Raw genomic sequence first — 13246 nt, 5'->3', positions numbered from 1 at the left:
AATATGGGGATATGTGTGCAAAAACAGATGATTGAACTTGGTGTACCCCCCAAAAAATAATATATAAATAAATAAAATTTTTAAAAAAGTTAATTAAAATAAATTCTACAGCCAGAGTGGGGATAACTTTTGACTCACCCTTGTATGTATGTGTGTATCTACCTTGACTCCAGCCCAAACTTATTACTGTCTCAAGAAAATTGAGTAGATTTATTATTTAGAGTTTATTCTAACCTGAATGTCTATAGACCTCGTATAAATCCTGGTAACTTATTTGAGTTGAGATCTTCTACCTTTATTAGCCATGGATAATGTTCAAATGATAATGTGTTTGGGTCTTTACTGGCAGGTTTGAATTTTCAGTGCACAACCACTGTCATTTCTAAATAAGACAGAGGGTCATTCATATGGTTCCCAAAACCCCTCGCAAAATAACTAAGAATTCTGCCTGACGAGCAGAGTCCGCAGGCTGTGCTCGTCCTGGCGGTGCTCAGACGAGTTGAGCCCGGGGGGACCGGGCAGGAAGGGCTGCGTGGAGAGGGTGAATTGTGGAGAAGGGGAGGGTGCGGTTTGGCAGAGAGGCAGAGGTGTCCCGGGCAGGGTGGATGGTGTATGTAAGGCCAGAGAGAGGAGGGAGGAGGTCCAGGTACAGGAGAAGCGGGTGCCTCCCTCTGGCACTGGGAGGGCCTCCACAGAGGGCTGCCACCCCAGACCCTGCCGGCTCAGAGAGAGCCCCGACTATGCTGTTCCGGGCAGTTCTCCTTAGCTGGGAACCCGGAACCCTGGCTCATGGCATCCTGCCAGCTGCCTGCTTCTTAAGCCATACCTTGAAAGGATGGGGTCAGAGAAAGCTCAAATTCCTTATCAAATCTATTGATGGGAACATTCTTTAAGTTTGATTTTAAAAAAAGAGACATTGACTGCTTCTGTTTTTCTGAATGCTTCTCTTTTACACGTACTTGTCCTTCCCACCTCTCTCCCTCCTCCCAACCCAGGACTCATCCATGGCCTCCACCTTGCTTTTTTTTTCTTTCTTTCTTTTTTTTCTTTTTCTTTTTTGGTGGGATCATCCTGGAGCAGAGATCAAACCTGTGTCCCCTGCATTGGCAGGTGGATTCTTAACCACTGCGCCACCTAGGAAGTCCCCATGGTCTCAGCCTTCGACCTTCGTTTTTTGACGCTCTGTTGCCTCTTTCCCGAAACTCTGAATATCCTGAGAGCTAACTTTTCTTAGGACAGTGCTTTGAGGAGGACGTGTAGACACCCAGTGAAATGAGAAAAACTGTGGAACTAATACATAGGCCTGTAGGCAAACTGTAATTAAGAATAAAGAAGGAAGTATTCAGGTAGTGAAGAGGGCTGGATGCAGTGACCTTGGAGGCCCCTGAAACTATGAGAATGTAGGCTTCTTTCCAAGCACAGGAACTGCCCAGCTGTGGAATGGGCCACCTTTGAGGTCACACCTCATTCTTTGACCTGACCATCAGGACCTGCGTGGCCGCTGTTAGTATAAGGAGATTTGTGCAGCGTGGGGGAGACTGGCTCAGGGGGCCTCTGGTGCTCATTCTGAGTCCACGTCAGAAGCGCTGTGACTGCCTTGGCCCCGGAGTAGCACCGGTTCATGCTGCTTAATGCCGGGCCTCACCCACAGGTGCAAGAGGTGGGCAGTTACCATCCTCAAGGGCCCGTTGGTACCACTGTGCAAACCTGAGTTGAGGCACCAGGCCAAGTTCCTGGCTTTGCTAAAAGCCGTATTCTTAGGGGGAAGATGGGCGTCTTGCTGAGATCCGGAGAGGAGGGAGGGGCAGGGGATGCGTTGTCGTGGAGGCGCTGCTCTCTGCTTAGTTCAGCCCAGGGGGCTGGAATTTGGCTTCTCCTACCCTTGAGGGAGTCCAGCTCAACTCAGTGCCTCTGTGGAGAGTGGGGTCCCGAGGAAGGAGGGTCACAGCCTCTCTGCTGTCCCCTGCAGCCCCTGTGCCCCAAGGAGCTCTGGCACTTCGTTCACCAGTGCTACGGGAACGAGCTGGGCCTGACCAGCGACGACGAGGACTACGTGCCCCCTGATGACGACTTCAACACGATGGGGTGAGCGGGGCGGGGGGGCGGGCTGTCCGGGGAGTCCTCCTGGAGGGGCGGGGCCGGCTGGGGAATGGCATCTAAGCAAGGCCCTGGGGGAGTCGGGGAGGGACCCGGGAGGGGGCTGTGGGAAGTCCCCTCCCAGGCAGAGGGAGAGGAGGCGGGCAACTGGGCCAGTGAGCAAAGAGCAGGTGGGAAGGGGGGAGGTCAGGGAGGTCAGGCTGGACTCTGGGGGCCGCTGGGCCAGCGTGATGCTTGGCTTTTCCTCAGAGGGGGATGAGGAGCCAGAGAAGGCGTCACACAGGTAATCGACGTGATCTGACTTGACATTTTAACATCACTCTGGCTCCTGGGTTGAGGATAGACTGAAGGGGAGCCAGGGCAGACTGGCTCAGAGGCTGCTGAATCATTTACATCATTTAGATGAGAGGTGATGATGGTTTGGACCAGGAGGGTCTCAGAAGAAATAGCAGTAAGTGGTTAGTTTCTGAATGTATTTGGAAGATAGAACCAGACCTGTTCTGAAGGATTTGCTGATGGGTCAGAAGGGATCCAAAGGTGGCTGTAAGGATTTACCGGCAGGAAGGATAGAGCTGTGCTGAGCTGAGATGGACAATACTATGAGTAAAGCAGATGTAGGGGAAGGTCGGGAGCTTGATTTTAGGCAGGTTGAGTATGAGATGACTGTTAGCCACGTGGAGATGTCAATTAGGCCTTTGTGTGTATGTGTGTGGAGTTTGCTGAGAGGTCTGGGCTAGGGACATAACCCGGGGGTTATTAGTGGCTGAGACCACAAGGTGACTGAATTAACATGAGGAGAGACCCGGGGACTGGGCCTGGGAACACTCAACAAGAGAAAGAAGCAGGAAAAGAAATCACAAAAGAACATCTGGTGAGGTAGGAGGAACATTAGGAGAGTTTCATATCCTGGAAGCCAAGGGAAGGATTTTGTGAGACGGAGCTGTCGCTGCACCACATGCTGTTGACAGGCTAAGACAGATGGGACTGCAGAGTGTTCGTTCCAGCTTGAGGCTGGAAGGTAGAGGCTTGGTGGTCGTGTGAGAGGCACAGAGGGATCGACAGCAGGGAAGGGGCGTTGACTGTGTGGTGCGTAGACCTGGGCTCGGGTGCCATTTCTGACACCTAGTGTTAGTATCACAGCCTCTGTGAATATCTACTTGGTTATCTCTGAAACGCATGGAATGATTTACTCAGAGTTGTTGTGCCCCCAGATGAGGTAATACGTAGAGTGTAAGTTAGATGCTGAAGACAATGGTGATGATGATTTCTCCCTTGGGAGAGGCTCCAGTGGCATCCCTGAAGTGTCCGCAGAAGCGCACTTGCCTTTATCTCAAGGAGGGTTTTTCCTCAGGTGTGCAGTGCAGAGAAGTTTGCTAGTTATGATTCAGAATCTGGGCAGAACCCTCGAAGGGCACTTGTGTCCAGAGTCCTGTCCTAGTCACCATGGGAAATCAGATGTATGCTCAGAGCCCAGATGTTTGATTCACATGGTCAGGTTGCGGTGGGATGAGAAACCAATGGGAAAAGAAGTTTAAGACAAACTGGTCATATTTAGGTAGGGAATAAATCTAAGGAGGGTGCCTAGAAAAGGTGAGTTTGGGGACAGAATTTTCCTACGGGGATGGGGTGTCAGGTGGGAAGGAGGTTTTAGGAGAGCATTTCGGGGGCAGGGAGTGGTTGGAGGAAGGTCATGTACAAAGCAAAGAAGCAGGAAAGCCCATAGTTTTGGATGGATCGATGGGTGTGTTTCTTGTGAGTTGGCAGTCTTGGCCGCTGAGGTTAACATGGGTTCATGTTGTCTCTTTTCAGCTACTGTGAGGAGATCCCTGTAGAGGAGAATGAAGTGAATGACAGCTCATCCAAAAGCAGCATAGAGACCAAGCCGGATGCCAGTCCACAGCTACCCAAGAAATCCATCACCAACAGCACACTGACGTCCACGGGGAGCAGCGAAGCACCCGTCTCGGTACAGGCAGGGAGCCCTTTGCTTCCACTCAGTCCGGTTTGCCAGCCTTGTTAACTTACGGGACCACAACCTGGGGAGCAGGAAGAGGGGAGGCATGTCACACTGGTGGATTTATGCAGGGAGGCATCCTGGAGCAGACGGGCTCTACATTCGAATGCACACAGAATCCGGAGCTGGGTTCTTGGTGCTTCAGGTACCAAATATTGTTTGGCTTCTGAGCCGATGAGAACCACTTCAAGTCCACTGTGTGAGCTTTGCTCTTGGAGGGCTGCTGTGATCAGCCTGCCAGTGGAGAACTATTCCAGGTCTTCTTTTCACTGCCTTGATCTAGAGTCAGTCATACATGAATATAGGACTGCGAAACTGCTACCTGTTCCTTCATTCTGTAAATTGTGATGGAGCTCCTAGTACCATCACTCCAGTTTATTTTCCTGCTGTGCTAGACTTTGCAGAAAAGACAAAAATGTGTAAGAAGGACTGTGTCCTCTGGGACTTGGTTACAGAAGGGATAGAAGCTTGGTGAAGGAATTATGCGGGTGTGAGCTGGCAGGTAGAAGAAAGGGTTCCCAGAAGAGGGAGCCTTGTATTCCAGTGGCCTAGGGGTCAGACCACTTAGCCTTAGAGTGAAAACATCATCCATTTGATGCCTAGTCTCTGTTTTCTGTCTCTGAGGTTAACTTTAAAATGTAAAAAGTTGTACCTGTTCCATGCCGGGGCTAATGGAAGAATGAATCAAAACCTGCTTAGGAAGCCTTTCGAGCCTCTCAGAAAGCAGGGCACTAGTTGGAGGCAGGCCCACGTTGTTATAGGGTGGGGGAGGCATGGCCCCAGGAGAGGAGCTGGACTAAAGGAGCTGGCCCTGCCCGCTGTGGGGCTTGGTGTCAGGAGAAGGGCAGGGCCTTGTGCTGTGTTCTGTCTTCCACAGCAGAGCCGGGGAGAGCCCTGGTCTTGGCAGCCCAGCCCCTGAGCAGCTGCGTTCTGAACCTGCGGGCCCCCGTGACCAGCTCTCTGACTTCCCCGCGGAGGGTAGATCAGGCTGACCGCTCTGTCTCCACCCCAGTTTGACGGCCTGCCCCTGGAGGAGGAGGTGCTGGAGGGCGACGGGTCCCTGGAGAAGGAGCTCACCATCGACGACAGCATCATGGGGGAGAAGATCGAGATCATCGCGCCCGTCAACTCCCCTTCCCTGGACTTCAATGACAACGAGGACATCCCCACCGAGCTCAGTGACTCTTCTGACACCCACGACGAAGGTGGGCGTCTGACAGCGGGGACAGAGTGGCCCTTCCTCTCTCCAAACATTTTGAAGCCTCAACGGATGTTCCCATATGGAGACTGGACTCCGTCTGGGTTCCTGGCGGAAGGGTGGGTGGGTAACAGAGCTCTTGTTAAAAAAGGTACACGTGTTATTAGCAAACACCCCTTTTTGCAGGTACTCACCGTAGGGTCCTTGTTTCTTGTCTGTCTTTCTTTGCTGGGCAGGTAACACTTTGTCCTACCATTTAGTCATGTCCCTCCCTGTGCCTCCTGTTGGCAGTGGCTTGCCCGGCAGCTCTGCCCCTCACAGTGTTTATGGGTCTACGCCACCAGCTAAGTGCCAGTCCGCTGCCCCTGGAAATCGTTAGATTTTAATAGACACTTGCCTTGGTGACTCCAGCGTGCGGCTTTTGAACCTGGTCTGTTGCCAGGTCAGACGGACCGTGGAGGCTGCCCTTCTCGCTAATGTTTCTAAGTGGGCAGCTTCTTACTTCCCTCCTGCACTGGGCTGGCGTCTAGCGCTCCCTCGGGAACATGCTGCCTCTACATTCCAGGGCGAGAGGCCTGATCCTCAGTGTTCACGAGTGTGGTTGATGGTTTACCTCCTTTGAGCTGGTGGTGGGTTATGACTTGTGAGGCTGCGCAGACCGTGCTCACTTACCCATCTGTGGACAGTCTCCTGTGAGTCACCTGTAGTGGTATCTCACCTGCGGTTGCCTTGCCCACTGCCATCTAGGGTGCAGGGTCGGTACAAGTGAGTGCGCAGGTGGGCGTTGTGTGGTAACGGGGGTGCCGTTCATATAAGCTGAGACGCGAGGATCCCCCCAGCTGTGCCCCGCAATCCCGATCCTGCACTGTCATGGGCCCGGACCCTCCAGGATGCTCCTGAGTTCCTCCCTGGCGTTCGCAGGGTCACAGGGATGCCAGAAATGTCATCGTCCTGCTTGAGGTCAGATACCAGCCACTGCAGCTGTCATAATTAGGGCCTGTGGGGTGTTGAGGGCTCAAGGGAAATGCGGGGGTTTGAGCTCTCTGAGCACTCACCTGTGCTCAGAAACTCTCTCCTGTAGAAAATTAAATGTATTGAAATCACAGGGGGTGTAGGCTGCCTTATGGAAGGAGAGCAGAACTCGGACAGTCAGAGACCAAGTCAGCCTAGAAGGTTTTATATAAACAGATTCATCAGCGTCTCTGGACACTCCTTTGCCACGGGTTGCAATGACACTTGCTGTCAATTGTTGTTTAACTTATAGACTCTTGGTAACTGATCCTCTGGGTTCTGGCAAGCCCAGGAAGTAGTCATTTATTTAAATTTTAGTCTAAGATCACTTTAATTAGGAAGGCTTGAGAGTGTAGGGGCAAACAACACATTCCCAAACTCTTTGTAACGGGTGAGTGGATAGGCTGCAGCTAGAGTCTGTCGTGTGTGTGCCAGCCGAGGAAGGAGGCTGCCTGACACAGAGCCGCAGACAGTGGTCACTGCGGCCCTGCTGTCCCCTCCTCTGAGCCCTGGTGGCTCTTCCCACATTAGCCACAGTGACATAAGTGCTCTGGAGGAGTGCCCCTCACCTTCCCTGTCTCCCTCCTCACCCTCCCTGTGCAGGGGAGGTCCAGGCCTTCTACGAGGACCTGAGCGGCCGGCAGTACGTGAATGAGGTCTTCAACTTCAGCGTGGACAAGCTCTACGACCTCCTGTTCACCGACTCACCCTTCCAGCGGGACTTCATGGAGCAGCGCCGCTTCTCAGGTCCGTCCCTCCCGGGGCTGGCACCTCCACCCCTTCCCTCTCTGTCCACTCTCCTTCCCTCCTCCCAAGTGCCCTCCTTTTCCAGGCCGCCTGATGGCCCGGAGCACCCCCTCTCCGGCCGCACGCTGTGCTGGGGCTCCTCGGGGCCCTGCCGGCTGCTCCTCCCCCCACCACGGCATCTGTGTGCTCGCCCTCGGTGCCGGGCCCCAAAGGCTCGGCGGTGAACAGGGCCCCCAGGGCTCACCATCCAGTAGAGAGAGCGGCAGCGACCACGTCTGGGCGGCACCTGCTGTCCGCATGGCGCGTCGCACTGTCTCATTCAGTCCTCCAGTCTGCCCTGTGGGCCAGGATTGTGGTCCCCACGATACCAGTGAGGACGCTGGAACTCAGACCATTATTACACGCCCAAGGTCATGCGGCTACAAAGGGCCCAGCCGGGATTCAGACCTCTGCTCTCAGAGTGGATGCTTGGTACCTGCGTGCTCCCTGCCCCCGCTCGGCCGCACCGCAGGGAGCAGCAGGGCTGCTCAGCATCAGAGTCTGTGGCAGAGCCCTCGGGCATCAGCGCAGCCCTCTACCAGGAGGCGGGGCGTGCTGAGGGCACGGGGAGGTCGTGCCTCAGAGGGGAGGACTTGTTCCCAGGGCTCCCGGCCCCGTCACAGTAACTCCAGTGTTGCCAGCGCCCCTGTAGGTGGCCCCGGGACCTCCTGCCCCAGCCCCAGAACAATCAGCATTCTGGAGCCCTGTGGAGGATTTCGGCCCGGCTACAATGAGCCTCTTTCTGCGTCAACGCCCCCTCCTCTCACCCTCCTCCCCCGGCCCTCAGGCTCCCACTGGCTTCCTTTGGGGGGGGGGGGGCCCGTTGGCAGTCAGTTCAGTCAAGAGAAGGTCACTGGAGGGGATGTTCAGCTGTGGGGACAGCACGCCTCTCTCCCGCCCTCATCCCGGGGCTCCTCTCTCCCCTCAGATATCATCTTCCATCCGTGGAAGAAGGAAGAGAATGGAAACCAGAGCCGAGTGATTCTTTACACCATCACCCTTACCAATCCTCTGGCTCCCAAAACTGCCACCGTCAGGGAGACACAGGTGAGCCCAGGGCAGAGGCAAGTAAGGGGGCTGGAAAGGCCTGTTCTGTTGTGAAGGATTCGGGGGAGACGTCAGGAAGCAGTGTCTGGGTGCGTGTGTCGTTTAGCCCTGAGACGGCGGCACTTGACGTGCTTAGATGTGCTGTTTCCTGTGGTGCTGGGCCCCCGTTTGGAAGTCGGGGGGAAGCCGGGGGGATTGGGAAGGAGGTGCTTTTCCCATCCTGCTTCCCTGCAGCCTCGCCCCACGGCCCCTTCCTCCCCACAGACCATGTACAAGGCGAGCCAGGAGAGCGAGTGCTACGTGATCGACGCCGAGGTCCTCACGCACGACGTGCCATATCACGACTACTTCTACACCATCAACCGCTACACTCTCACCCGCGTGGCCCGCAACAAGAGTCGACTCAGGTGCTTTCTCTACTGCCGAGCGGGTTCGGGTTCAGAACAAGTTCCTGGTGCACCTGGGGGAGCTTGCGTCAGAGAGCGCGTTGATGTGCTCCTGAGGAGGAGGGGGAGGCTGGGTGTACCGACTGCTGGCTCCTCCTTTATTCTCTCTTCTCTCTGCAGCCTCCAAGACCCCACCCCCTCCCCATCCTGACAGGTTTCACGCTTCTCTCCACCACGCGTTCCCTTTACCCCTCTGTGTGTCTCTTTAGTAAAACTTCCACAGCCATTGCTATTTAGTGATTGTCTGCAGTTTATAAAAAGTGTTGTGTCGGTACTTCACCTCCATGAACTGGATTCTTTAGAATAAGCCAAGGAAGTGGATGTATCCTCACTTTTCAGATAAGAAAACTGAGTCATACAAGTTAAGTAAGTTTTCCAAGAGACAAAAGTGCTGAAACCCAGGTCTTAGAAAAGCCGATCTCTGCCCCTCCCGCCCTGCTGGGTGTGGGGCGTGTTGCAGGTTCCTGTGCGCGTGTCTCCCTGCCGGGCAGCAGCTCCGGCCACACTGGGCAGCAGGAGCCCCGTCCCACACAGCGCTTTACTCCCCGCCACGGGGCCTGCGCACAGCAGACTCAGAAATTGTTGATTGAGCGATGACGCAGATGCTGTTCGTGCGCAGAGTCCTGTCCTGGGCACTCAAGGGAGGGAGAAATTCAGACCCTGACATTTTAAGAAGCTTGTAGTCTAATTGAAAAGCCAAGACACACACCCATTTGAAAACAGCTGATCGTGTACCTGTATCAAAGTTCTTTTGGTTGTATGGAGCAGAAATTCACACGTCATTCAACTAAAATAGGAGTTTAGTGAACGGCTACGAGAGATCTCTGGGGAAGCAGGAGGATCTGAATACCCACACCTTGAAAAGGGCCTGAAGCTTTCTCATCTTCTTTAAAAATTTTTTTTTGGTTTCTGTGCTGCCCTCTGAGCAACTTGTCCTCCTTCCTCCTCCCTTCTCTTCCTTCCTTCTTCTGTCTCTCCTCCCCGCCCCCCGCTTCCTTCTTCCTTTTTCCCTCCCTCTCCCCCTACTCCCCCTTCTCTCTTCTCCCCTCTGCCCTGCTATCCCTCCCCCACAGCGTCTGTGTTCCTCACTTCCAGCCTCCTTGGAGGGTCTTTCCGATCGGATGTCCTTTCCGATTGGATGTCCTTTCTGTCCAGCTTACGCAGAGACCTTTAGAGAGAGGTGCCCACCCTCAATCTAGGAAATGATTGCTGGGTGGGGGGTGAGGTGGCCATGGGCATGTGCACATCAGGTCATGGCTGGGGGTAGTGGGGTCCTCCTCTTCCTCCTGAGGGCAGAGCAGGCAGCCTTACACGTGGGGAGCATAAGCTGGGAGCATCCAGTGAACCTTCGGGAGAGGCTGAGCAGCACGGCTGTGCAGGAGCAGCAGAGCTGATGCCGCGGGAGACGGGACAGAGAGGCCCCACGAAGGGGAGAGAGTGCTGGGGGCAGAGCAGGAGCTGGCGAGGTCCTGCGGAGGGTGGAGAGGCAGGAGCCAGGCCAGTAGCTGATGAAACTCTTAAAGGTGGAAGCTGTGAAGCCCGAGAGCCTGCCCTTGGCTAAAAGTCTCTGGAGAAGGAGAGAGGGGCCCTGGCCCTCTCAGGAGGAGGCTCACAAGCGAGCTCTGGGCTTGGAGTCAGAGCCCTTCTTGTCGATCTTTGGTCTGCTTACCAATTCTAATGTTCAGTTTTCTTATGTATAAGATGAGGGTAAACCCACTAGCCTCACCTACCTTGAGGGGTGGCCGTGGAGATCAGATGATGCTGTGGATGCGAAGGGGCTTTTTAACTTGTAAAGGGCAGCACAGATGTGAAGCTCCTTTGGCCTTAAACCTGAAGTTGCCTTTTGCCAGCGGAGGCGGGTCTGTCCCGGAAACGGCTCACCTCGTCTGTGGCCTGTTCCCCAGGGTCTCCACGGAGCTGCGCTATAGGAAACAGCCCTGGGGGCTGGTGAAAACATTCATTGAGAAGAACTTCTGGAGTGGGCTGGAGGACTACTTCCGCCACTTGGGTGAGCACCGTCACTGCTGCCGGATGAACTGTTCCGCCGGCACCACCCGGGGAGTGGAAGGCGTGGGGCACGGGGAGAGATGGGGGCGGCAAGGGGGCTTCACGGGGTCCCTGAGTCTGCCCCAGAAATGGATACAGAGTTCAGAGCGTATGTGAACAGGTGCCTGTTCAAGTGACTGTGACTGTAACCTTTACGAGATGGTTATCATGAAGGGATCCATGACCCCCCAAAATGAGCCTGAGATCTCAGCACACTGGTGGTAATTCTGTTACGAGAAGGAAGTAGCCTGTGAAGGAATCCATCGGGAAATGTGACGTGCCCCAGATGGCATACGTGAGGGTGCGTGTTGGCAGCCTTTGTCTCTACACACTGCTGAACAACCCAGAGAGGGCTTTGGACTGGGTTGGGTCCCAGGAATATTTCCGGGGGCTCATGGGCATCCCTGAGGGACCCTCGCCCTCCTAGTTAACACCCCAGAGTACGGCATGGGAAGATGGCCCCCTTAGAGAGGGTTCGGCTAGGGGTAGACAGAGCTGCTTCCGGAGGCCAGTGTGTTGGGTTGGAGGTATGGGCACGTGGCCTCTGAGGTGGCCTTTTGACCCCGACAGAGAGTGAGCTGACCAAAACGGAGAGTACCTACCTGGCCGAGATGCACAGACAGTCTCCCAAAGAGAAGGCCAGCAAGCCCCCGACAGTGCGGAGGAGGAAGCGTCCCCACGCCCACCTGCGGGTGCCGCATCTGGAAGAGGTGATGAGCCCCGTCACCACACCCACCGATGAAGATGTGGCCCACAGGATCAAGCACGTGGCAGGTGTGTGCCAGGTGGGGGCCGTGGGGGGCGGTGGCTCAGGACCGTGGCGGGAGCTGTGTGCCTGCGCTGGGCGCGCGTGCATGCCCGTTTTCCTGCCTGGGATGGACTGTGTGTAATTGGCTCACAGCTCATTCAATCTCAGGCTCCGGGATGCTCTACTGTTTCCCTTCGCCCTTAAGCTCCTCAGCCCCTGCTGAAGCCACGTGTGTGCTCTGCTGAACAAAAGTTGCCTTTGGGTTTCTGCCTCCATGTTCCCTGAGCTCTGTGGCTCCTGCAGCTTCCGAGTTCTTGGGAAATGCCCCAGGGAGAAGCCAAAGCTCAGAACCCACAACACAAAGGTCAAGGAGCCCAAGGCCGTGCCAGGCCGTGGGCTCCCTCCTCCCATGCAGCCGTTCACACTCTTGTGTCTTCGCTCAGTTGTGGAACCCTGCAGCAAGGGTCGTTCAGGCTGTGCTCTGCACTTCCCCGACGTTCATCAGAGCTGGATGGAGCGGGAGAGGAGGAGGAGGGTGCTAGCCATCTGTGTCCCGCCACTCACTGCAGCCAGAGCACTCCCAGGTTTTTCATGTGTTTTACATACAGGACTCCTGACTCAATTTGCATTTGAATAAACTGACCCTCAGAGGGTTACGTGACTTACTCAGCATCAGCGGCCAGTTACGGATAAAGCCAGAGCTGAAGGCTGTCTCTGGTCCCAGCCTGGTGCTGGCCCCCTTCCACGGCTGCAGGTCGCTTTGTCCTGCATCTGTATGTCCTAGCTGCAGAGGTCAGGTGATCTCATTTGTGCAGTCACTTTCATGTCCCCCTTGCTCTTGAGGAGCTTCCCTTCTACTTTTGGAGGGCTGAGGGCTGGTCCACGTATCACATTGTGGTGTGACAGTTCTGTACACAACCAGCATCACATCAGTTGTTGGTGAACTCGCGGGCCACATGGTGATGGCCTCTTTCTTCTCCCCACAGGTTCCACGCAGACACGGCACGTCCCCGAGGACAGCCCCAACGGTTTCCACCTGCAGAGTGTGTCCAAGCTGCTGCTGGTTATCAGTTGTGTGTAAGAGACTCCAGCTCTCCTCCCCAGCCCTGCCCCCGCCGCCTTCCTTTCTCACCTGCCGCCTCCTCCCTGTCTGTCTTCCTCAGGCATCCAAACACCCTTGCTGCTGCCCTTGCTTTTGCTTTCTCCTCCAGTCTCTCTCCAGCTTGGTTGCTCTGTCATTCCTTGCCTCTGCTGCTTTTTCTCTGTTTTATTCAGCACTTACTGTGTGCTAGGCCTTCAGGATTCAGAAGAAAATGCTGCATGCAGCATCCATGCCCTTCAGGGGCTCAATTTCAAGTGGGTCTGACAGACAGGAAATTCATAATTACTACACAATTGGATAAATGCTAACACGGAGATGCTACAGAGCATCTTAGGAGCCCATTCATTTGTTTGTGACAGCGTTCTGAGTGTCTGCTCTGTGCCAGGCATCGGCACTGTGCACCCTTTGGCAGCCTGGCCAGACAGAATCAATGACTAGAGTCCAGGAAAAGCGTGTGCTTATTACAAGGAGTGTATAATCATTGCCATGGGCTCAGTAACTTGCACAGAAAGATGCTGGTCCAGGGAGGAAGTTGAAAGAAATGAGTGTGTAAGATGGGAGGACTCAGCTTTCCGAAGTGTAAGTCCAGAGCCAGCTCAGGACTTTTCTAAACCTTGAGCAGGAGCAGCTTGGACAGCTGAGTACAGACAGCTCCTCTACTTGGTTGGGCCCACTGCCTGACCGCCCAGCCCTTCCTGCCTGCAGCTGTGCTGTGAGACATCGGGGCACAGCTCATGGGGCTCTGGAGCTG

General features: G+C 54.9%; 1 protein-coding gene across 1 annotated transcript in view; it reads left to right on the top strand.

Moving 5' to 3' along the window:
* The window catches only part of GRAMD1B (GRAM domain containing 1B), a 167202-nt gene that overhangs the window by 147578 nt on the left and 6378 nt on the right, over positions 1-13246 (top strand). Inside the window, exons 9-17 of the mRNA XM_057750692.1 lie at positions 1970-2085; positions 3907-4063; positions 5124-5316; positions 6924-7067; positions 8035-8153; positions 8418-8560; positions 10504-10607; positions 11216-11419; positions 12380-12470. Coding sequence (XP_057606675.1) covers positions 1970-2085; positions 3907-4063; positions 5124-5316; positions 6924-7067; positions 8035-8153; positions 8418-8560; positions 10504-10607; positions 11216-11419; positions 12380-12470 — 1271 coding nt within the window. The remainder of the gene's footprint in view (positions 1-1969; positions 2086-3906; positions 4064-5123; positions 5317-6923; positions 7068-8034; positions 8154-8417; positions 8561-10503; positions 10608-11215; positions 11420-12379; positions 12471-13246) is intronic.

The sequence above is a fragment of the Hippopotamus amphibius genome, chromosome 9 (genome assembly GCF_030028045.1).
Source record: "Hippopotamus amphibius kiboko isolate mHipAmp2 chromosome 9, mHipAmp2.hap2, whole genome shotgun sequence".
NCBI lineage: Eukaryota > Metazoa > Chordata > Mammalia > Artiodactyla > Hippopotamidae > Hippopotamus > Hippopotamus amphibius.
This window is presented reverse-complemented; position numbering and strand designations above follow the sequence as displayed.